This window comes from Embiotoca jacksoni, unplaced genomic scaffold (genome assembly GCF_022577435.1).
Source record: "Embiotoca jacksoni isolate LCO1_2020_lvr unplaced genomic scaffold, fEmbJac1.0.p SCAF_51, whole genome shotgun sequence".
In the NCBI taxonomy this organism is placed as follows: domain Eukaryota; kingdom Metazoa; phylum Chordata; class Actinopteri; family Embiotocidae; genus Embiotoca; species Embiotoca jacksoni.
Window position 1 is genome coordinate 420,043 of NW_027185405.1, and position 22,391 is coordinate 442,433.

General features: G+C 44.5%; 1 protein-coding gene across 4 annotated transcripts in view; it reads left to right on the forward strand.

The window, feature by feature from the left end:
* The window catches only part of gal3st3 (galactose-3-O-sulfotransferase 3), a 32,095-nt gene extending 10,972 nt beyond the window's left edge, over positions 1 to 21,123 (forward strand). The window contains exons 1-4 of one of the 4 annotated variants that reach the window (XM_069172130.1): positions 4,369 to 4,650; positions 4,753 to 4,937; positions 14,497 to 14,599; positions 15,686 to 21,123. In XM_069172130.1, coding sequence (XP_069028231.1) covers positions 14,517 to 14,599; positions 15,686 to 17,015 — 1,413 coding nt within the window. In that variant the 5' untranslated portion in view covers positions 4,369 to 4,650; positions 4,753 to 4,937; positions 14,497 to 14,516 and the 3' untranslated portion in view covers positions 17,016 to 21,123. Of the gene's footprint in view, positions 1 to 4,368; positions 4,651 to 4,752; positions 4,938 to 14,496; positions 14,600 to 15,685 lie in introns of those variants that run through there. The other 3 variants (XR_011179375.1, XM_069172131.1, XM_069172129.1) reach the window with 3 other exon arrangements.
* Positions 21,124 to 22,391: the final 1,268 nt, after the last annotated feature.

The window sequence follows — 22,391 nt, forward strand, 5'->3', positions numbered from 1 at the left end:
GTCGGGTTAAACCGATTCTTCACGTGTGTACTTTCATTTCTGCTGTTTTTTTTTGTTGTTTACATTGAGATTGTAGGTTTTGTTTGCCACCGTTACGGTCTGAGCGTTACTACGACACAATGTCAAGGTTGCATTTTACTGAATGAAGCGAGCAAATTACTCAGAACAGAACCGTTCACAGCAGAAGCTTGTTTTTTTATTTCATCAAACAGGAGAAAAAGTCCCTCCGCGACGACTTTGTTTCAACGGTCTTTTCATCCTCCGGTCTGCCGCTCGCCTCGGTCGTTTCAACGACCTTCTGCTCGCATATTTTCTCTCGGCTCGACATACTTTCTCTGTTTGTATCTTGTCTGTTTGATCATCTGCCCGAATATCTCTCTGTTTTTCTTCCCGCTTTTGCCGTCGCCGTCTGGGCCTTCAGTGGTACATTAAAACATACGCCATCACCTCCAGCGCTCTCAATAGAAGCAGTGACATTTACATTTCTTTTTGTTAGAGCGGTATTCACAAATGACACCCGGGTCAGCTGATCTCTCCTTCCCTCGCTCCTCTCTCTCTCTCCACCAAACTTTTGCTTCAGGCAGCGTGCCATCTGCTTTTCACATTTTTAGAATGAGGAGAACTTGTGAGAACGGCGTGTTTTTTGAGTGTGTTAATTATTCAGACCGCGGCTCTGCGTTCAGAGCGGACCGGCTTCCCGGATGCTTCGCCCCGACACCCCGACGCTCCGTGGAAAGGATTCGGGAACCCGTCGCTCCGATTCGGTTCCGCTCCAGTCTGGAAGTGACGCAGTCGGAGCTGATCGTCAGTCCGGCCGGTTATCCTTAGATCCTTCGCTGTGAATGACACACTCACAGCGGCCAGTAGAGGGCGCGAGTTCGATACCTCCACCAGCCACAACTCTTAAATTAAATTTTACATGTCTCGGGGAGAACTACCAAAACTACTACTACAAAAAAAAAAGAAGAAGCGTAAAACCCTTTAATGGTTTCAGAAGGAGCCATGAAATCTGATAAACTGCATCAAGTCAGCTGGAGCTGAAGATCACAAGTTTCAACATAAAAAAAAAAAGGAAGCTTATCAGACTCCTGTAGTTTGCTCATTATCTCTGCGTTAGGCCCGTTAGCTGCTTCTAGCATTACATACGTAGATGTTAGAAGTTGCATTGTGGGTAATGTAGGTTTGACAAACAAGAACTGTGTCATAAATGTGACGTAATAAATACAGAACGTCTTCTGCTGAAGCAACTTTGAGCAATTAAAGAAAAACTTAATTCTCAGTCTGATCACCCAAAATTGGGAGACAGCAAGCTTAATAAATGATTTGTAATTATTTTAAATGAACAATTAAATTACTTTTAAAATTGTAGGCGATTTATAATCACATAAATGGAATTTTTCTAGTTTTACAGCTTGAAATTACTGTTCACAGTAAGTCAAATGTACCTGCATCTCTGCAATTCATCTTTAAATTATTATAAATAAAATCAAATGTATAACAATTCTAGTCGGCAAATTAGAGTTTGACTCCACAAAGTAGTATAGACAGAACTATGTGTCTGTGTACACATATTATACACACACACATATTTATGCACATATTCAGGCCCTTAGTTTTGATTATATGCGCATTGAAAATATGCTTTAAAACAAGTAGATGAAGGAAATCTTTACTGACATATGAGACAACTACTGGAATCGAGGAAACTGGAGTTTTTCACTAAACATATTTGCTGGGTTTAATCAGAACTGGACCTCCGTTCCTCCCACTAATTACTCCACAACTTATCCTGAAACACCGACTGCAATATTATGCTTTATTCGCTTTTTAATTACTCAATCATCACCGCAAACACAACCAGAATTAACCAGGGACTGCTTTTCTATCAGTATGATAAACGGGGTGATCCGCTTGCTTCAGAGATAATCAACAAACTAGACACCCAATTAAGCCCATTTGACCCAGTCTTAATTAGGTGTGAATGAGGACGCCGCCTCCTCAAGTGCTTTCTAATTGCTTGCAGGGATTTTCACTATCACAAGGATGTTTTATTGATCTGGCATGCATTGATTTTCCTTATTGCCGCTTGCATCCCGGATTATCGTCTCATTAGCCCGCGTTATGTTTGTGAACGCAGCAACGTGGGTGTGTAACCGATGAGGGTCGGAGTTCAGCGTCGGGGTTTAATGGCATCCAGTTTGCTGGATCAGATCTCGTCTGTGAATTGTTGTTTTCCTGCCCCGGCTGTGGATTTATGAATTCTTTTGCAGGGTGGTTGGATAACGTTTATGCAAAAAGCACCTTAGAAAACAACGAATGCAATAATTAAAGGTGCGACTCAAAGCTAAAGTCTGGCGCCGCGGGTTTCTGCTCGGGGTTCACCGAGTTCACTCACCTTCGGGATGTTTTGGAAGCTTGTGGATTTCAGGAACTTTCTGCTGTAGACGTACATTTTGAGAAGGTTAAATTGTGAAATTCACACGAATGACAAACCAGTATGGCGGCTCAGTCCCCAGCTACACACCACGATGGCTGTACTGGGTCAGCCTGGTGCCAACCAGAACCCAGCTTTACGCCGTGATAACATGGGTCTGGCAGCCCTCCGTAGGGAATCGTTTCCAGTTATTCGTCCTACTTGACACTCTGCCACCGCTGCAACTACCTCCCGTGTCCACCAAAGTCCAGCATATTTTTAAAACTGTACTAATGAACGCCAGCAGCTTGACGAGGTGCGGACCGTTAATTCTCAGCCGTCCAATCCAAGTGATGGAGGGGCGGCACAAACGCGGTTAACCACCGACACTGCTCCCTGACTGATACGAACCGAGCTACCAGACTGTTATCACAGCGAAGGCGAGAAATCTGCAGCTACTTGTCGTTAATATCTTTTTTTGGTCTTCTGCAGACCGTTATTTAAAAACAAATAATAATCCTGAATAAATTAAGGTCAACCAGCCTCCATGACGTAAAGCTTGACCTGTTTACTGTCTGTGGTATTACTCTTAACGTAAAGGACAATAGAGTTCATTTCTGGACCTTTAAATGACATTACTCACTAACACAGTAATTACAATACGAAGAGAAAAGAGTTGTAAAACTGTGTGAAGTGTTATAAAAAATTTTTTGACCAAAAGCACGTGTTCTTTTGGAGGTTTGGTTCTTTTCGCAGTGGGTGCATTAAAAGGGGAAGAGAGTCTACCGGAGCTACAAAATGTGTGGGACCCAGTTGTTTTGTACACCACAAGTTTGTAAAAATGTATTTGCAAGTTTAGAAAGATCTATGATGTGTTTACACATGGTCAGGCCGCCAGAAGTAAACTGCATACAGTGCTCAGTTATTTGCTGTGTGCATCTTGACATGACACGTCGTCCCGTTCTTGTAGGAACTGCATCTTTAATGACTGCATCGCCGACAGAGCGCTCGTCCCGTCTCCCCGTCGTCCCGGCGGCCTGTGCGCTGCGAAGGACTTGATCCACACGCTGTAGTTCCTTCTCTTCTGCTACTAATCACCACGCAGGCCACCCCGTCCGTTCACCTCGCTGATGAAAGCTGACAAGCTTTTAAAAACAAGCTTGTACGTATTCCGCCGAGGAGCCTTTAATGTTCCTTCTGTCTCCCATCGTGACAGCGTCTCAGCGTTAATTGCAGCGCGCAGGCAGCTCTCTTGGTTTGGAATCAAAAGCTCAAAGATTCTCCCGGTGCGGGGAAGGAGGGCGAGCGGAGCGATATGGTGGGGCGTTGAAATATACTGTAATTCTGAGAGAAGCTGGCAGGTTTAGATTCATAAATCTGTCTTGTTTGTCATGCTAATGAAGTGGCGCCTTCTCTTTTATCTTAAGGGAGGAAAAAAAAACAAAAAAAACGAAGCGACAACACTGCAGCAGAATAAACTGTCATCCAATAAAACTGAGAACACAAAACGGGCTGTGGTCCAAACAAACCTGCTGGATCCCTCGACTCTGTGCTAGTAATTGGCGCCGAGCTTAAACACAGAGCAGTGTGGTGGTGGTGGGGAAGGGGGGGGGGAGTTTTCGTGGAAAACCCACAATTGCGGTTTTGTAACCAAAGCGAAGCGTGTACGACACCCCGGTTAGCTCATGTGAACTCGGTGGGTCGGGTCAGCAGGAAGCTGCGGTTTGGTCCGGTGGAGGTGCTTCTCCGGCTTCGCCTGAGAACATCAAATTAATTTGGCAGAGGAGGCTGCTGCGTCTTATGTAAATGAACAGCTGAGTTGCAAAAGCACATCGAGTTCCCTGAGCAGAATATGAATGCCGGAGAGGAGGGGAGTGATATATATTTTTGAAAGAGCGCCTCCTCCTGAACGCACACATCACACCCTTCTGGATCCAACCGCAGATGCAAACAAAGACCAAACCTCTCGAGTGCCACGGCGTCCTCGCGCTCCAAATTGCCTTTTATTTTTCGACGGGATGGAGGACGGTCTGTCGTAGCTCGCCCGGCTGATTAAGTGCAGAGGCCTCGAAAATAAGCAGAAAACATTCTCTCGCAGAAACCGAAGTCTTCGTTACTTCCACAGCGAAACACAAATAATACCCGTCGGCTACGCCGGCAGCATCTCGACGGGGCCGACACGGGAGTTTGGTCGGAAAACTTTCTGTCCCGCAGCCTTTCGTTCAAACTGCTGTCAAGTATGTATTTGTTCAATACTTTGGTACAATATTTTCAAAACCAATATAAAAATATTTTCAACCTGCTTAAAAGGTGTGACGGGTGTGAATGTCGGTTTTCAGAAAGCGCTCGGACACCGAACCTCTCAATTTGACGCCTGAAAGCTTCCCTTCAGCCTTCGCTGCCGTTATCACGATGCGGAGAGACAAAAACAGAAGACTTGTGATCCGACTTTGCCGAGGGGAGGGGGAGAACCCGTTGCGTCGCTGAACCTCCCCCCCCAGGATTTGGCTTCAGGCGCTTGCCGGTAAGAAATGATCTAAAAGGCTTTCATTTCGATAAGCGCGCCGCTCTTAAGGCCTGATGTTGATTCTTCGACTCGTGTAGTCTCGCTGCTTCTTTCATTTTCTCCCTCCATGTTTGTCTTTGGCCGAAATCTCATCTCTCTCTCTCATGCTGCCTCCCTCCTCATCCCCCCCCCCCCACCCACCCACCGCTCTCTCATCCCTCTCTCTGGGGGGTCATTTAGGGTGAGATAGAGCCTGTATCTCTGAGTCCACGGGGAGTCTATCCTGCAGAAAAGTAATGATCCAGACGCTTTCAGGCGCACACACACACACACACACACACACACACACACACACACACACACACACACACACACACACACACACACACACACACACACACGAGGGCGATCAAAATGCAGCTGCGTACACACATTAACATACGTGTTTGACTACAGACGTGTGCTTGATTCGATTCCTTCTCGGCGTCTCTAGCAGGTGCAGGAACCCGGCCAGAGAGCTTGGACTGCCTTTACTGTAAAGATAAAGTGTTGGAGGGTAGCGTGATGGAGAGAGGAAAAGCCCAGCGGAGAGGAGAGGAGCAGCAGGAGGAGGAGGAGGAAGGAGGAGGGAGGGGGAGGGGGAGAGGGGTCAGCGAGGTGCAGTTCAGATTAAAGTAATGAGGAGAGGAGGCAGACTGTGGGGAGAGAGCGATAAGAGAAACAATCTTTGCACGGCTGCAGACAGAAAGCTGTGATCTTCTCCGGCTCGAGGCCCCCCGACAGAATCAGAAGTGTTTGATTCACGCTGATGCAGCGCCGTGTTCATCGACTGGCCGCGTCGAGCTCCAGCCTCCGAGTTCAGAAGTCACTAAAACGCTGCTTATCTCGCACATAACTGCAAACTGGAGCTTTTAAACAAAACTCACAACAGGCGGCAGCTTTTGCGTCACGAACAAAGAAGCGAAATCAAAGTCTCCCAGCGGTTCATCGACACGGCAGTAAATTAAATCAAGGTGTTGATTTCACCTGACGATATCTACAATGTTAAATAGAGATTACCAACACAGAATATCAGATTTAGGAGGGAGAGTTTGAGTAAAGCGAATGAAGCTTCAACTACGAGGGAAGTCCATTTTAATGCATTTATCAAATTGCACCATCGATGTTTTGTCTTTTTCAGTCTTGTATTTTCTGTCCCGGATGAAGCGTCCATCCCGCCGACAAACGCCGAACTGTCGTGGAAAATGATACATTTCCACGTGGGAAATGAACAGATAAGACAATGATACAATAAACTATCTTATGTCAATTTAATAAAACAAGATAACATAAGAATATCAAAGAATCCCAGAGTCAATCTATTTCAGCTGAAAAGGACAGACTCAGATACAAGATCAATATAAAGATTTCTAATAGGTATCAATCACTTGGTTCTGACAGTAGTTTGCTCGTGTAGTTAGAAACTGATCAGGACTTCCAGAGGTTTTAATTTTGTGATTCACTCATCTTTGTAGGTGACACGCTGGTTATATTTACTACAACAAAGAAGTACCTCCGTCTCTGTGGCTGTGGAAAACTTCCCGATATCCCCCCGATGCGCCCATACAACCGAAACGGGTTTAAAAATATCTCCGCCCTCGGGGATCTTCAGCTTCACCAAATGGCATCAAGTGAGAGGGTGGAGCAACGGAGGAGCGGGTGAGGAGGCGCAACTGTAGAAAATAATTTCAAGCCTCATATCTCAGATTGATTTTGAGGATTTCAGAGATAAAGCCTCCGACGTAAGCAAACACTTTTCCTGGAAATAGAACGGATTTCTTAGTTGTCCCGAACAGCCTCAGAGGATGTTTCTCAGATCTGGATTGATACACAGCGTGTTTAATGTTTTAAACAAAGGACTTAGCATTTTACTGTCCCCCCCACAGTAAATCCTTAAATCATTAACAAAATAAGGTCTTTGTCCTCGAGCAGCTGCAGATGTTAGAGACGTATCAGACTGCAGCTGTTCCCGGCACAGCTTCGACTCGACTCCAGTGCCGGTCGTCCAGTTGTTCTTTTTCCCACAAACAAAGTCACCTCGTGGATTCGTTCAGCTTTACGTTGCCTTTTATTACAGTCACACAAAGAGAGGAGTTGTTATAAACTCCAGTGACGTTCACCTGTGTTTGTGTATATATATTTATGTACATCTCCTGCTCTGAACACACGCTTCATGATACACAGAGAGCAGAACAGAAGAACAGCACAGACAACAGCGCCAGCTTTCAGTGACAGAAAAATGAATGAGCGACTTTTAAAACTGAGCTGAAATGAAGCGGGAAGTTCTCAGCGTTGATTGGCCCGTTACTCGTGAGGTGTAACCAATCAGACAAAGCAGAGCGTTTTTTTGTATTAATTCTATCGGCGATTGAATAAAAAAAAAATACAGATAATCGTAAAAATGCTAAACATCGGCGCCGATAATCGGTGGACCTCTGGTCGTGATGGTTAGGGTAAGGGGTGAGGGAATGCATCATGGGTGCCCTCACAAAGACAGAGAGACCAACGTGCATGTGTGTTTCAGTGGGAGACGGGGTGGAGGTGTGGCAAGTTGCCATGATTGTATGTGCTGAAGATCAGCTGTCATGTCTCGGTATGTTGGCTGGTTTGGACGCACAAAGCCAGACGGCCCATGATAAAGTGAAAATTATAGACTTGGCGGCTCAAAGTCTAAAAATGGGTGCGTGTGTGTGTGTGTGTGTGTGTGTTTTACTTCTTCGAACCCTCACAGTTTGCTGTACAGAGCTGTCGAACTCCCCCAGAGGTCAGAGGTCATCATATGACATCAGTGCAGATGACAGGATCATTGAGCGAAGCAGCTGCTGTTGCCCCGGAGCGTGAAGCTACTTTCATACGCTCATTAGGCGGGAGTCAGCTACGTGTGTGTGTGTGTGTGTGTGTGTGTGTGTGTGTGTGTGTGTGTGTGTGTGTGTGTGTGTGTGTGTGTGTGTGTGTGTGTGTGTGTGTGTGTGTGTGTGTGAGAGAGTTTTGATTTTGAAGGATGTAGTGGCTGTCTGTTTTATATCCGTGTTATTTTCTGTCTCTCGGTGTGTGTTGTGTCTTTTTCTTGTGCTTCTCTATTTGCTTGTGTCACTGCTGGATGTCTGTGGAGCCTGGGACTCCGACTACCACCCTGGGTTTAAAAAAAAAAAAAACTCTTTCAGAACATCTCCCAATTGTTTTCACTGATTCGGGAACAGCTGACATTTTGGAGAAACCACACAGCAGCAGAGATGTTTAAAAAAAAAAAAAATAATAATACCCTTTGGGATAAAGGGAGGCAAACCGGCAGAGATAGAAGAGACTGAAGGAAAAAAGAAAGTGCAGAAAAGAGGAGGAAATAAAGTTTGAATCACCTGCAGGGAGAATTTAAGAGAGATGTGGGAATAGTTCCTCTGACGCTGAAGTTTTATTGTGTTTGCGAGCAGTTGCAGCCACACAGACAAACACATCTGGAGTGCACAATCCAATATGTCACACTGAATTTAGCTGTTTATGTGTAGGAATGCAAAACTAGCCTGAAATAAATTGCCAGTTTTTAGCGATTACAGGGAGAGTTTAGTGACATTAACGACAATCTTATTCTTATTAGTTTTGTGGCGGTCCATTTGAAAATAATCCCATTTTTGATTAGAAATTAGGCCTCAAAAAGAGACATTTTTGGGGGGGGCATGCCTGTTTGATTGACAGGGTTGTGGTGCTGTCAGGTTTCCGCTAAAGGTGGGCGTATAGTGTCCTCGGGTTCCCAATCAGATCGAGTCAGATCCGCCGCTCGCTCCTCCCCAACCCGCCCAAATATGGTCACTCCTGGCTCCAAAAATAGCAAGATGGCGACGGCCTAGACACCGAACTCGAGGTTTCAGAACGGCAGTTCACAAACCAACATTGGTTGCTGCTTGCAAAGTCAGACAAAGCTTAAAATAAGATTATATTTTTGACTACTTGGGTTTTTATTTTTGCCTTAATTCTGCTTCTTGTAAAATATCACCCAACACAAACAGATCAAACGTTAGCCGTCTCCTGCAGGACAAACAGTCAGACATCCAATAAAGAAGTCCCTCTGGAAATAAAGTGTTTTTAGATGACTTCCCTCATCTTCCGTCGTCTCCTGGGGGTGCAGCGTGTAGTTGTGTCGTTATATAACCTTTACTACATATGACTCCACCCCTGAGGGAAACACTGGACATATAAATTCACTGCTGGTCAAAACACTTGAATATATACATGTGTTTTTGTCTGCAGTTTTTAATTGCTGCCCTATGTTGAGCTGCAAACTGACAAAGGTAACCATGGTAACAAGCTGAACCCACGGGAGCGACTAACTTATGGCTCCTGATCTTTTACCTCCGAGTCCCAAAACATTCACCAAAATAAAACCACAGGTGATTTAAAACAGATGATCCACTCTGAAGGTAAAGCACCGCGGCCTGATCTTTCTTCTTTTTAACTTAATGCCGCGTGTTGAAATTCTTAAAAAAAAAGGATCATCTGTCACGTAATCATCAGATCAATACACAAATAAGATTCTCCTGCCTGTCCCCCTTTTTTTTTTTTTTTTTTTTTTTTTTTTTTTTACTAAACCATTGTCTACTAACAGATGGATCGGGTGTCCTCGCTCTATGCTTTTATATCTGCAGCGATCGTTAGAGAAACCTAATCAGACGTTTTTAATTAACGAGGCCGGATTGTTGGTGCAGGAGGAGGAGCAGGAGGAGGAAGAGGAGGAGGAGGAGGAATATGAGGTTAAGGGAGGAGAGGATGGCAGCAGATGAGTGTGGATGAAGGGGAAGAGGTCGAGTTTGCCCGCTGAAAGCCATCTAAATCCCATTCTTATTACCTCTCTGTGACACACGATCCACCTCCATCGCCTCACGCAAACACACACACACACACACACACACACACACACACACACACACACACACACACACACTGCGAACCAGCTCCTTTTACCACAAGAAACGGCCCCTGCATCTATGCTGCATGGCTCCTTTGTGCTAACGATGTGGTATCGCCGCCGAGCATCAGCCGCAGCTCTGATCCCATTACTCTCTGAATCAGGGCGAATCGCTCCGCATTTCTCTGTTTCGTCTCATTAGTGTTTCATTCAAAACAGGTATTACTTTGACATTTGCTCATGCAAATGAGACCTGCCCTTGACACGAGGAACCCGGTGTAACTGAATGTAATTGCCCAGCCTGCTGGAAGATTTTTTTTTTTTTTTTTTTTTTTTTTTTTTTTTTTTTTAAGGGTCTCGATGAAAAGTTCATCCTGTTCCACTTCACGCAGGTGATATGTTGGTGTCAGACATGCCGCTGTATTAGTTAAAGAAAAACATGTTAGGTTATGACATGGGCTCTTTTTTAAAATATATATATATTTAGGTTGTAACAACATTGTACTGATCAGTGATTATTGACATTTAGGAAGACAAAGTGTGACGCTGGAAGGAAACAAAGGTTCAGACAACCGAAACGACTTGTAAACAAGCCAAGTTTCTTTTTAAAACACTTAAATTAAAGGTAATGGGGAAAAATGCTGGTAATTTCAAAATTACAATATAGCCAATTTTGTGCGGTTTGTTTTAGGAAGAAAACATGGTTTGAATTAAATGTGACACAGTTCAGATTACAAACCGACACCATTTAGTTGAGGTTACGAAGAGAGTACGGTTCAGATTCAAATCTGTACTTTTACCGAAGTAATGTTACATACAAGTTACTTAACGTACGTTACATGAGTGGAAAAACGTTACAGTGCGTCCAACCGTGGACTCTTTCGCTCTGTGTACTACGTCACATGACCTCCTGTTTCTGCAGCTCTGCTCATGCGTGTACTTGTCACGCAAAGGCGAGGCAAATTTGATCGATGTAGACTTTGAAGTTCCGCTACTAAGCTGTATTGTAGCATTCGTAGTGTGTTTGTCATCCGTGGCCGCTGTTTGGCAGAAGCTCCACAGTTTCACCTCAAGGTGAAATCACGTCTTGTTTCAGAGAATTGGATTGGATTGTTTCTGCAGTCGACAAACTCCTTGTTTCTCCAGCTGTTTCCATACATTCACGAGCTGGAAGTCCACCACGCCTCAAGAGCATTTCCTTTGTGTTTGTGTACGATCGCGCCGCCTGTAATATCCACTTTTGTCTGAACGCACCTTCAGGGGTCTCTCTGTTGTTCATAAAATCCAAAGCTCGCCGCCCATCCCGGCGCTCAATACAAAAGGAATCATAAGAATTAAGATGCCGAAGTGAGATGTTTTCCAAGAGAGGACGTCGATCGCCACCCGTGAGTGATTGACAGTGAGGAGAGGATGATGTGACGAGGGCACAGATTTGAAATCACTGAGCGTGGGCACAGTGAAGAAGAGGAAAAAAAAAAGAAAAGAAAAGGGAACTGCGGCAGAAGCACATTAAGGTGTCATGTTTAATGTGATGGATCATCCGGCTCAGGTAATTTTCAAGTCACTGGAGGTTGTTTTTTTTCATGCCGTTGGAGATCAAGCGGCAGCAAATGGCTTTCTTTCTGAAAGGGAGCCAAACGTGAACTACCCCGACAAAGTATTAACATCGTGAAGGAAGAAAGGAAACATGCTCGAAAAAGAAGCTTTTACTTATTAAAGAGTAGAATAGGAAGCCGCCCTCCGTCCTCTACAAAAGAGCTGCCGCTGCTCAGGTTGAGCTGAATACTGCTGAAATGTTTCTTTCCACTGTAGCAACAAACTATTTCAGCACACGGATGTTTCCGCTTTCTCATTCATAAAGAATACGTACACAACTAATTTGGATTTCCTGTCTCGTCTTCTTTTTTAGCTTTTCTTTCAGGCTGTTTTTTTTTTTTTTTTTTTTTTTTTTTGTGTGTTTCCTGTTTTATTTTGAAGCTCTCTCCTGTCTCCACTTCACCAGCAGCCTCCTGTGTTCATACACCTCCTGTTCTCTCTCTTCTCACTTCTATCGGTTTCCGAGTGTCTCTGTTGTTTTGTAAGCTGCGTAGCCTTTCACACTTCCTCGCTTTGTTTCCTGGAAGGTGTCTTGGTTTTTTTGCTCATTGCCTCTTTAGTTCCTGTTTGTGTTCTTTTGGAAGCATCCCCAGTTGGTTCACCATGTTTTAGTTTTTTTTGGTTTGCCTTTTTGGATATCTAACTCTTGTTATTAAAAGCATATTTCTGCTTCCGTTGTTGTGCGTTTAAAGTCCTTTTACTCTCTTGTGAACTTATAAAAGTCTGTTCTTGCTTTAGATATGAGGATCTGCAGTTGTTTCTTTTGTTTTCTTTGGGATTTGGACAGTTGGTCTGATAATTGCAGCTATTTGCCGATGTCTTCTTGGGCTGCGGCTATTTCCTGCCATAGTAGATGCCAAACAATCAAATAAAATATTCAGTGCCAAACGCAACGTAACTGTCTTTGCTAGTTTCCTGTCCAACGCCCACATTGTCCAAATGGCAAATATACTTGTTCTCACATGTGTCCTTGTGTGCGTGTTGGTCTTAACCTCGTCTTAAGGGCACATTACTGAGAGAGTAATATACTCCTAAATAGGCCGGTGCATGGCACACACGCACGGGACATGCAGCCGCAAAAGATTACAAATAAAAAGATTACAATGCGAAAGATTATGATTATGTACATTAATCTGCTCAATCTGAGCACAAACAGATCTGTTTTTCTCTGTAGACAAGTGGACTTTCCAACTACTCGGGCAAATCCGCTGTTATTATAAGAATCCACCAAGGTGCAAGCACACCTGGCTCTTAAAGGGAATGGGACATGACATTGTGATTGGTTTATATTTCATGTTACGGCCACAAAAAAAAACAACCCACATAGGATTAATTAAGAGATTAAATCTTCTGAACTGTCTACATTACATTGCAGTCACATAATCCGCTGTAAAACTCACAAAAATTGCATTTGGACACGCGTTTAATAAACTCACACTGTTGGCTGCGCGCTCGGATATAACGTAAAATATGATGATATTAAGACAAACTGTCCTGCAAAAGAAATGCTTCACAATTTGTGTGTTTGAGGTGTTGAGTCATTTTAAGATTATAATAAAGTGACATGGTGAAATCGAGTTGTGGTCAGTAAAAATAAGATTCACCAGCCAAAAACCAAACAATCTGTTTGAGAGCATCAGTTCCCGTTTAGTATCACAGAGCGCTTTTGTGCCTTTACATGCCGACACACCAGTGTTTACGCACATTCTGAATTTTTTTTTAAATTATGTCACGCTACACTCTCGTCTTCCTTTGTTTCCTACAACTCAACGTGAGGTCACTGTCGTTTCCTCACTGAGAGCTTAATTCCTGTTTGGGGAAACATATCTCCATTGTACTGGTATTTAGTCTGTGACTCATTTCGCCTCCTCAGTTTGTCTAATTTGCACATGAAATGATCACATATCTATTTATGAGCTTTGGACTTTAAACAAAAAGAGTGACTCAGTGTTGTTTACCGCATAAAATCTTTTCTTTATCATTGTGTCTTTTGATTCATTGACAACTCCTGCAAGCCAGATTTCCAATTATTTGTAGTCGAGTTTCAAATTTAAATGAGTTGAAACTGTCCAGCTTCGCAAGTGTGAACATTTGTTGTTTTACTCTCTTGCACGTCACTGAGTTGAATATTTTCGGGCGTTTTAGTTCTTCGTGTAGACATCGCCTCAGGCTGTTGGGAATCTGTGATAAATCAGAAACATAAACGACATCCCTAAAAAAACATAACTACCAAACTCAATTAGATGTATTTAAATCTAAAAGCCAGTATGACCACGCTGGTTTTACTTCAGTGCCAGAGTCCCTGTCTTGTCTTGTCTTGAGCGGGTCTCAACCCCCATGGTCAGGAGTTTCCCGCACTGATGCACTCGCGTCCCTCCGCCCAAAATGTGAGCGTAAAATGCAGCGGCCGCCCGGAGTAACGCGAGCCAGCGCTTCTCGTCTGCTGCCGTGCAGTTCGGACGGTAACAGGCCGGTGTAATCAAGGAGAGAGTCGCCGGCCATTGTTGTTCCAGCGAGACGCCTGGACTTCTTCCCAGATTCGGCGGTGCGGGTCAAGTGACGGAGGGGGAGCTTCTGCTGCCCAAGCAATCATGCAGTTGGTTTTTGAACATATGCACGTCCGGGAGAGCAGGAGGGGGGGGCAACAGGACATAAAAGGGTGTGACAGTAAATGTGACTTGCAAGGTAGTGAAGGTATCCTTCACTGTATTATTACTGAGTGACAAAGCCGAGCCACACGACCCTCTGCTGCTGCTGCTGCTCATGGACACCGGCAAGTACTTGCCGAATAAATCGTCCCTCACAACATCCGTCTCTTCCTCTCGTTTAGCATTTTCTTTTCTCCCCGTTTCTTTCGCTCGTCCTTCCTGCTTCCTTTTTTAGTCTTTCCCGCCTCCCTCTCGTTTCCTCCTCTTGCTCCCCAGTTCCCCCGTCGCCCTCCTTCCTCCTTGTCTTTGCTTTCTCGGTGCACCTCGCTCCTCTCCTGATTTTACCTCCGTTTGCCTCATTCTTCTTCTTCTTCTTCTTCTTCTTCACCTCCCACAGTCCCAGTGAAGCAGAGAGAGATGTCGCAGAAGAAGATATTCCTGGTCTTCATCGCCATCAGTACTGTCAGTCTTCTGCTGCACCATGGGGGCCACCTGAGCTGGTGAGTGACTGAAATACACCCACCGCATGCAAACAGAGGTGCTCATTACAATCAGAAAATCTGACAATGCCTCCTGTCTTTTAGACTCAAAGTAATAGAAGAACGGGCTGATTATCATACTCAGAAACGTTTTGAGTGCTGATGCGCCGCCTTCTTGGTCAAGGGACCAATTATCAAAGTAAAAGGATCGTCGGTTTTTGACAGCCCTGTTCTGTTCTCGTACCCTTTTCAACTTTACGCCTCGCTCATGTCGCCCGTCTTTACCGTCTCACTTATCTCTGCATCTTTTCAAAATATGACCTTCTGCTTTGGTCTGTAATCAATAATATTCACAACACACCAAACATGACAGGACTTTACCGTGTTTAATATATTTAGCTCATTAGCTACATTAAAATTGATATTCATCGATATGCATCTTAATTAAAATTTAGCCACGACTGATGCAACGTTTTTTAGTAACTATCATCATCATACATAATACACTTTAACCAGTTTACTTTGAGATCACATTGCATTTCAAATTGTACATTTAACATGAAATTGAATTCGCTCTTCGTGTTACGAAAGAAAACGATTCTAAATCCCAATTTACGTATTTCTGAAATAACACTGAATAATCAATCAGACAGATAATTCTTCAACTTTTAATTTAAATTAAAATCAATTGAGAATTATTTATCGGATCTTTCCAAGGATAAGAGTTCATAATATCGACAAAGATTCCTGTGAGTCAAGAAACTATGAATTTGCTTTCCTTTTACAGCTATATATGAAACCACTCAGACACACCATATTTTATCTTGCACTCTCTGTCTGGTCCTCCACTCTCCAGTGGCTCTACCCGGCTTCGTTTTTTTCTCCACCCTTTCCTTATTTCTCTCTTTTCAATTCCCCACGTTCACTTTTTTTTTCGTACTACCTCTGCCCTGCTTTACACTTCGGTCTCTTCCATTATCTGTCGAGTGTCTGTGCAATTATGTCTCTAATGTCACTATTTTATCTGGAGTAGCTGCTTTTTTTTTTTTTTTTCTGGAGCTAATGTAGCTTGAAACAAATGATTATGCCTTATTTTTCTACCGCCAGGACCATGGAGGCCTTCCACCTCGGTTGCCCTGCCCTCCGCTCCCACCCCGCCCCGGGCCTTAAACCGAAGCACACCAACATGGTCTTCCTGAAGACCCACAAAACGGCCAGCACCACCATGCAGAACCTGCTGTTCCGCTTCGCCGAGCGCAACAACCTGACGGTGGCGTTGCCCGTGCAGGCCTGCGGTCACCAGTTCTGCTACCCGCGCACCTTCACCTCTCACTTCGTCCACCCGCACACGCTGCCGCCGAACATCATCACCAGCCACATGCGCTTCAACAAGGCCGAGCTGCAGCGCCTGATGCCGAACGGCACGATATACGTCACCATCCTGAGAGAGCCCGGCTCCATGTTCGAATCCCTGTTCAGCTACTACAACCAGTACTGCCAGAGCTTCAAGAGGGTCCCCAACGGCTCCCTGGAGACTTTCTTAGAGGAGCCCTGGCGCTACTACCGGCCAGACGAGAAGGACTCCATGTACGCACGCAACACTTTGACCTTCGACTTGGGCGGAGACAAAGATCGCCCAGCGACGGATGTGACGTACGCCCGGGCCTTCGTGGCGGAGGTGGAGCGAGTCTTCTCCCTGGTGATGATCGCTGAGTACTTTGACGAATCGCTGGTTCTCCTCCGCCACCTGCTCTCCTGGGATCTGGATGATATTCTGTACGTTAAGCTCAACATGCGGACGCTGAGTTCCAAGCGGAGCCTGACGCCGAGTCTTCCCGCAAAGATCCGTGCCTGGAATTCTTTAGACGCACGTCTCTACGACCACTTTAACGCCTCGCTGTGGCGACAGCTGTCAGCGCTGGGTCCAGCTTGTGTGGCGAGGGAGGTGCGACTCCTCCGCCGAGCCCAGGAGAGGCTGATGAGAAGCTGCTTCGGCGGGCGGATGCCGCTCCTCCGTTCAGCCGCCCAGATCAAAAACAAGGATCTCCGTCCCTGGCAGCCCAGTGGAAAAGTTGACATCGTGGGTTACGACCTCCCGGCAAATCTCAGCCGTGGTTTCTCCAGCCAGGCCCAGGAGCTCTGCCTCAAGCTCATCATGCCGGAGGTCCAATACACACGGGTGCTGCTACGTTCCCAGTCACTGCGCTACCGTCGAGGCAATCAGCTTCGGCCTCCGCAGCAGTCGCATCTCATCCAGCAGCCCATACGTACGGCCCTGCCCCGGCATCCGCAAGTCCACCGCAGCCAACCACCCCCCCCTGCTGCTCCAGGCCCCGCCTCAGGAACAGGGTCCACCTCCACCTCAAAGCCGGATGCAGGAACTCAAGGTCGGACCACAAAGTTAGGGCCTAAATCCTCACAGACGCAGGCCTCATAGGCTGAAAAACAGAGACTTGAATATAATCCGAGTGCCCAACAGACTGCATTGTTTTACCCATCCTGACCCATGAGACGCTGATGCTTGGTTGGGATGGGTTTTATTTCAGAGACGAGGGCATCCTTGGGAAAATGTCTGGGTTGGTCTTGAATCAGTGTCTCTCCTGTTCCTTCCAGACAGCGTTTGGGATAAAAAAATAAATAAATAAAGGAGGAAAAAGGGTATACACAGATCTGGACTTGAACTTGAATCTCTCCTCTCTCTGGTCCGTGAAACACGATCAGGGATGGAGGACACAAAGGCGGGAGAAACACTGGGACTGAGACTAAACTGGAACTCGGCTCGATTGCACGCCTCTGCACACCCGGCCACAAACGGATGGGATAGCGGTTCTGGGCGAAAGTGGTTCTTTGAACCAAATCTGTTGTGTGCGCCTGGGACTCAATAGGGAAGTGGCGATATCGGGTCTATTATGAGGCACAGAGTGCGCTTTGTGTGTATCACACTGGTATAGCATCATGTTACTTCGTTTCTCTCTCTTTCTCTCTCTCTCTCTCTCCAACATATGCCACTTAAAGTCATTGAGAGAGACATAACGACATAAAGGGATCGGCTGTCAGGCCTCCAAAGAGCCTCCTAAGAGGCCGGACAGACATTGAGATCACCTCCAACCATTAGCACAACAGCACAAAAACAACTCCTCCTCTTCTTCTCCGACAAACTCCGAAAGCGACGGATGGAGAAGGGGATTAAAAAGCCAGACGGACAAAGAGACCTTCAGAGGACAGGTCTGAAAACTGCTGGATACCCATGAGTGACTTGACACAGCGATACGCGCATATACAGCTCGTGTCTTTTCAGCCTTTGACCTCCCTCGCTTCCTCCCAGCATCCTTCTCTCCATTCTCCAACCTGGTCATCGTTGCAGTTTTTTCCACGAACATCCTCGGCTTCACTTCGCCCCGGCCTCTCCTCCAACAAAGAACCCGACATCACATCTGGCATCGCGGAGACTTGATGGCGAAGGTTTCTGGATGTGTGTGTGTGTTTTTAATCTCGAGTGTTATTGCAATAAGATCTCCAGGCCTACATCCTATATGAAAGGCATGGATTTAATAACCTACCAGCAGCCGCATAACACACACACACACACACACACACACACACACACACACACACACACACACACACAGGCACAAAAAAAAAAAAAAAACATAAAAACAACTGAACAGGGCAAAGTCTTGAAGCCTGTGGGTTGCAGTGTTTGAATATTTAATGGTGTCGTCCTATGGCTCATCTTCTAGGGTTACACGGCTGTACATTTTCATGGAGGACATGTTCGACCAGGTGAAAGCTGCTCAATCGGTAACGCCCGAAGCAACAGGAGGAAGAAAAGCGAGAGCGTCGACGGAGGACGCTCGAAGCCGCGCAAACGGCCGGACTCTTAAAATGTCATCGCTCACCTGAGCCGCGATCCATTTTTAATTCTGCTCATATTTAATGTTGTCATTTATGTTCTTTCATTCCTCCGGTGATCAGCGGGGTAACTGCTAAGTAACCGGAGAGCGGAGGAATGATGTGTGTGTGTGCTTGCGAGACCGTGCGTGAGTGTGAGTGTGAGTGTGTGTGTGTGTGTGTGTGTCTCTGCTTCATGCTGTATTTTTTTTTTTTTCATGGCCGGCCAAGTTGGCATGGCAACAAAAGGAAATATTGTGGGCGAGAGTTATTAAAACTATGTATTATTTATTATCGGGACTTATTGAGAGTCCCATTACTGTATTTTTAACCGTTATTTTTTATGAATCACTGGATAGAGACTGCATTTCCGTGGAGTTAAGTGGTCCATCACATTAGCGGCCTCCCACTTCAGGCAGCGGAGAAGGAACAAAGCATGTGGCGACGGTATAAAATATTAATTCTATACATGTTTTACATATTGCAAAACTACAAAGACCACTTCTGAAAAACTGAACGTGGAAACAAGCGTAGTCATTTTAATATTCATCTTTCATTCAGCGGTGGCGCTTAAGTGCTCGACCACACGGCGCTTTTGTGGTTCAAGTCTGTAACACTGCAGGTTACAACAATAATAAATACACAGAAACAACAAAAAAAAACGGCTGCCGTTCTGGCAGGAATATAAAAAAACAAAAACAAAGTGGAGCGGCTGGGAAACAGACGTGAAGTCGGTGATGCAGCGTTTTATGAAGTGGCTGTGAATATCTGCATTCAAAGTGTGCTTATCTGAACATACCGGGGGAACCTCAGCTTTCAGAGACGCACAGCGATTTTTATTTATTTATTTGCAGACCTTTGAAATGTGTTCAGATACGTGGAACGGTACACACACTGTAAAAAGACGGATAAGGCCGTGGATTTTTGTAGGTTTTTCTTACAGTTAACAAAATCCCATCAAAAGACCAACAAACCAACTTTCTCTCGTTCCCCGCTTAACACGTGAATATGTGAAACACTTCGGTGTACGTAAGACAGTTTTCAGCAAATATTACTTCAATAGAGAAAAAAAGGATTTAACGGTATTGGGGACTGTTTTCAGTGGTGCACTCTTGACTACGTAGATGAAACACTGTGGGATCGATTTCATGTTGGTTTTGCTTTTTCATTGAGATTTGTTGACTGTAAGAGAAATACAGATCACCAGCCTTATTCTTTAGAGTTGGTGGCAGCTGATGTTGATTCTCAACAACATTTTTATTAGTGTGAATTATTCAATTTTGCTGCTCGGTAAAAAAAACATATATTTTTGCTTTGAGGGAAATATTCCTAAACTACTTCAAGCACACGTGAATCTGCTGTAAAATAAATGAGAAATCACAGATTGTACGTCTGACTGACGATAATCAAGCATTTACGGAAACCCAAAGAGTGAATAAAAATACAGGAAGAAAATAATCATGTGCATTAAGACTAAAACTAAATATATGACAGAACTGTGTTTCTTTGAACAAGAACAGTTTTTTTCATCATTTATTGAATCAAAATGTTCACTTCATTATGATGGCACCTTTCATCGCGACGTGTTCGTCTGTCCACCGAGACAAAAAGGGCAAAGTCAGTTATGTAACTGGCTGTTTGCGTGGGCCGAGTAATAAAGACCCCTTCGCTTTGGAAAGGAGACATTTTGGAAATAAAAAATGTTGGATTGAGTAAAAAAAAAAAATAATAAATAACTGCCAAAAAATGAATTGTTTCACAAAGTCTGGTGGCATTACCACATTTTTTTTTGTTTTTTATGTGATCATTTATTTCATAACGTCTTATATATGTAATTACTTAAATTTTGTACTCTTTGGGTCCAACTTCCTGCCATCTCTCAACTTTCACTTGTAGACAAATAAAAGGTAAATAAACCCTAAAAAAAACCCAATCAAAACAGTAAACACTTTTCCTCCCGCGGATGTGACCGACTGGGATCCAGATGAAGAATGTTTCCTCTCGCTTCCGCCCGGCTGTGAGTCGTCGCTGTAAGTGCTCTTCTGATTGTACCGAGTCGTTGGCCCGGCTGTTGGGCTTCTTTGGTGAGAGTGTTTCGGTCAGCGGCTGCGCTGTCGTGTCTAAAGTGTCGCCGGTTCTTTGGAGATGCCGGAAGGGGCTCTGAGAACAGTGAGCACTAGAATCCCATCACCTTCACATTAGCTGCCCCTCATTCTCTTGTAAGAGCGGCATGCAAAGCTGTTTTTAGAAAAAATGATTTATTCATTTTCTTTGAACAAAATTAAACTCTTGCGGTGTCAGAGGTTTTCTTTTTTTTGTATTTTGTTTTTTGTTTTTTGAGCCTCTGCTGAGGCTTTTAAAAACCGAAACAGCTGGTTGTCGTTGGTTAAATTGGCAAACTAATTAATTCTCTGACTGGATTGTCTTATCTGTTCAAAATGTGTTTCCTTTTCCTGTTTATGAAACTAAAAAAAGAATCTTTTGACGAATTTATTATTATTTTTTTGTTTTCATTTTTGTGACTGGGTGGGAGAGTTTGTTTGGGTGACGGAGCTCTGAACAAATGGCTAGCGACAATCAGAGCTAGGGGCCCCAAAGCTTTGTAACGACGGATGGTAGATGTGATGAATAAAGTCTGAATGATTTCCAAATCATCTGCGAGGTTTTTTATCTGACTGGCCATCACGCTTTTCAATGCAGATTTATTCAGATACGTGCTGACTTGAGTTATTCTGAATTTCCGAGCACACACGCACGCACACACACACACACACACGCACACACACACGCACGCACACACACACACACACACACACACACACACACACACACACACACACACTTTTCATCAGCAGCGATACATAACACACAATGACAGTTGCTCAATCAAGATTTGGATTCTAAATGGTTTCTATTTCCCCGAACACCCAAACCAGACTTTTCAGCCTGCAATTAGTATTTTGAAATTACCTCCATTCAAACATCCACCTGCTTAAATGAATGAACAAATTGCTACTCAGAGGGACAAAAACAAAATGCAAAGCAGCGTGTTTGACATGACTGTGATTGAAGCAATCACGATGCGGTGTCCCCTTCCGCCTGCCTTGTCATTATGGCCTGCTGTTGCCATGGCGGTGACTGCTGTGAGGCTGCCCCCCCCCCCACCCCTGGACTTGCCGCCTCCGATTCTCTCCTCGTATCTCTGCTGCCTTTTTCTTTCTTGCTCTTTCTTTGATAAAAACAAAACAAAACATGGTTCTAACCATAAGCATCGTTATTATAATTATAGGAACTGAAAAAGTAGAGAGAAATAAATAAAATGAGAACGAAAATAAACTCGACTTTCAACAAATACTTTCTTTAATTTCACCGTTCAACTTCTTTTGAAGCCGACTTCCTCGGTGCATCGACGAGTCAGAGGCTGTGCAGGTAACAGCTCTACGTCGCAGTTTGACCAACAATAAACAACAATATAGATAAAATGTAGAAATAAATAAACAAAGTAAAATCCTGAGCTCTCAACATGACCGCCGACGTCCACTCGGCAAGATGCTCAGTTGGTGCAGCTGTTTTTTCCCCCGCTCTGCTTTCTTTATTTATTGGGTCTATTTATGCCTGAACAGCTGGTATCACTGAAGCATGAAATTCACTTTAACATGTCTATACATGCCAATATTTAAATTGAACATTTAACGAATTATTTCCTTTCCTTAAGTCCACAAATTTGGTCCAAGATGTTTCAGATGGTTCGACATGGAGAACGTTTCCAGTCCCCAGAGGATGACTTCTGTGATCTTCTAACTTTTCCAATTCCAGTGAAACCAGCATATTGAAATGTTTTGGGGTTTTTAGTGAAACATCTCTTTTATATAAAAGTAGGCTCACACATAAATTTCTCCCTTGGGATGATCCCTCCAGCGTT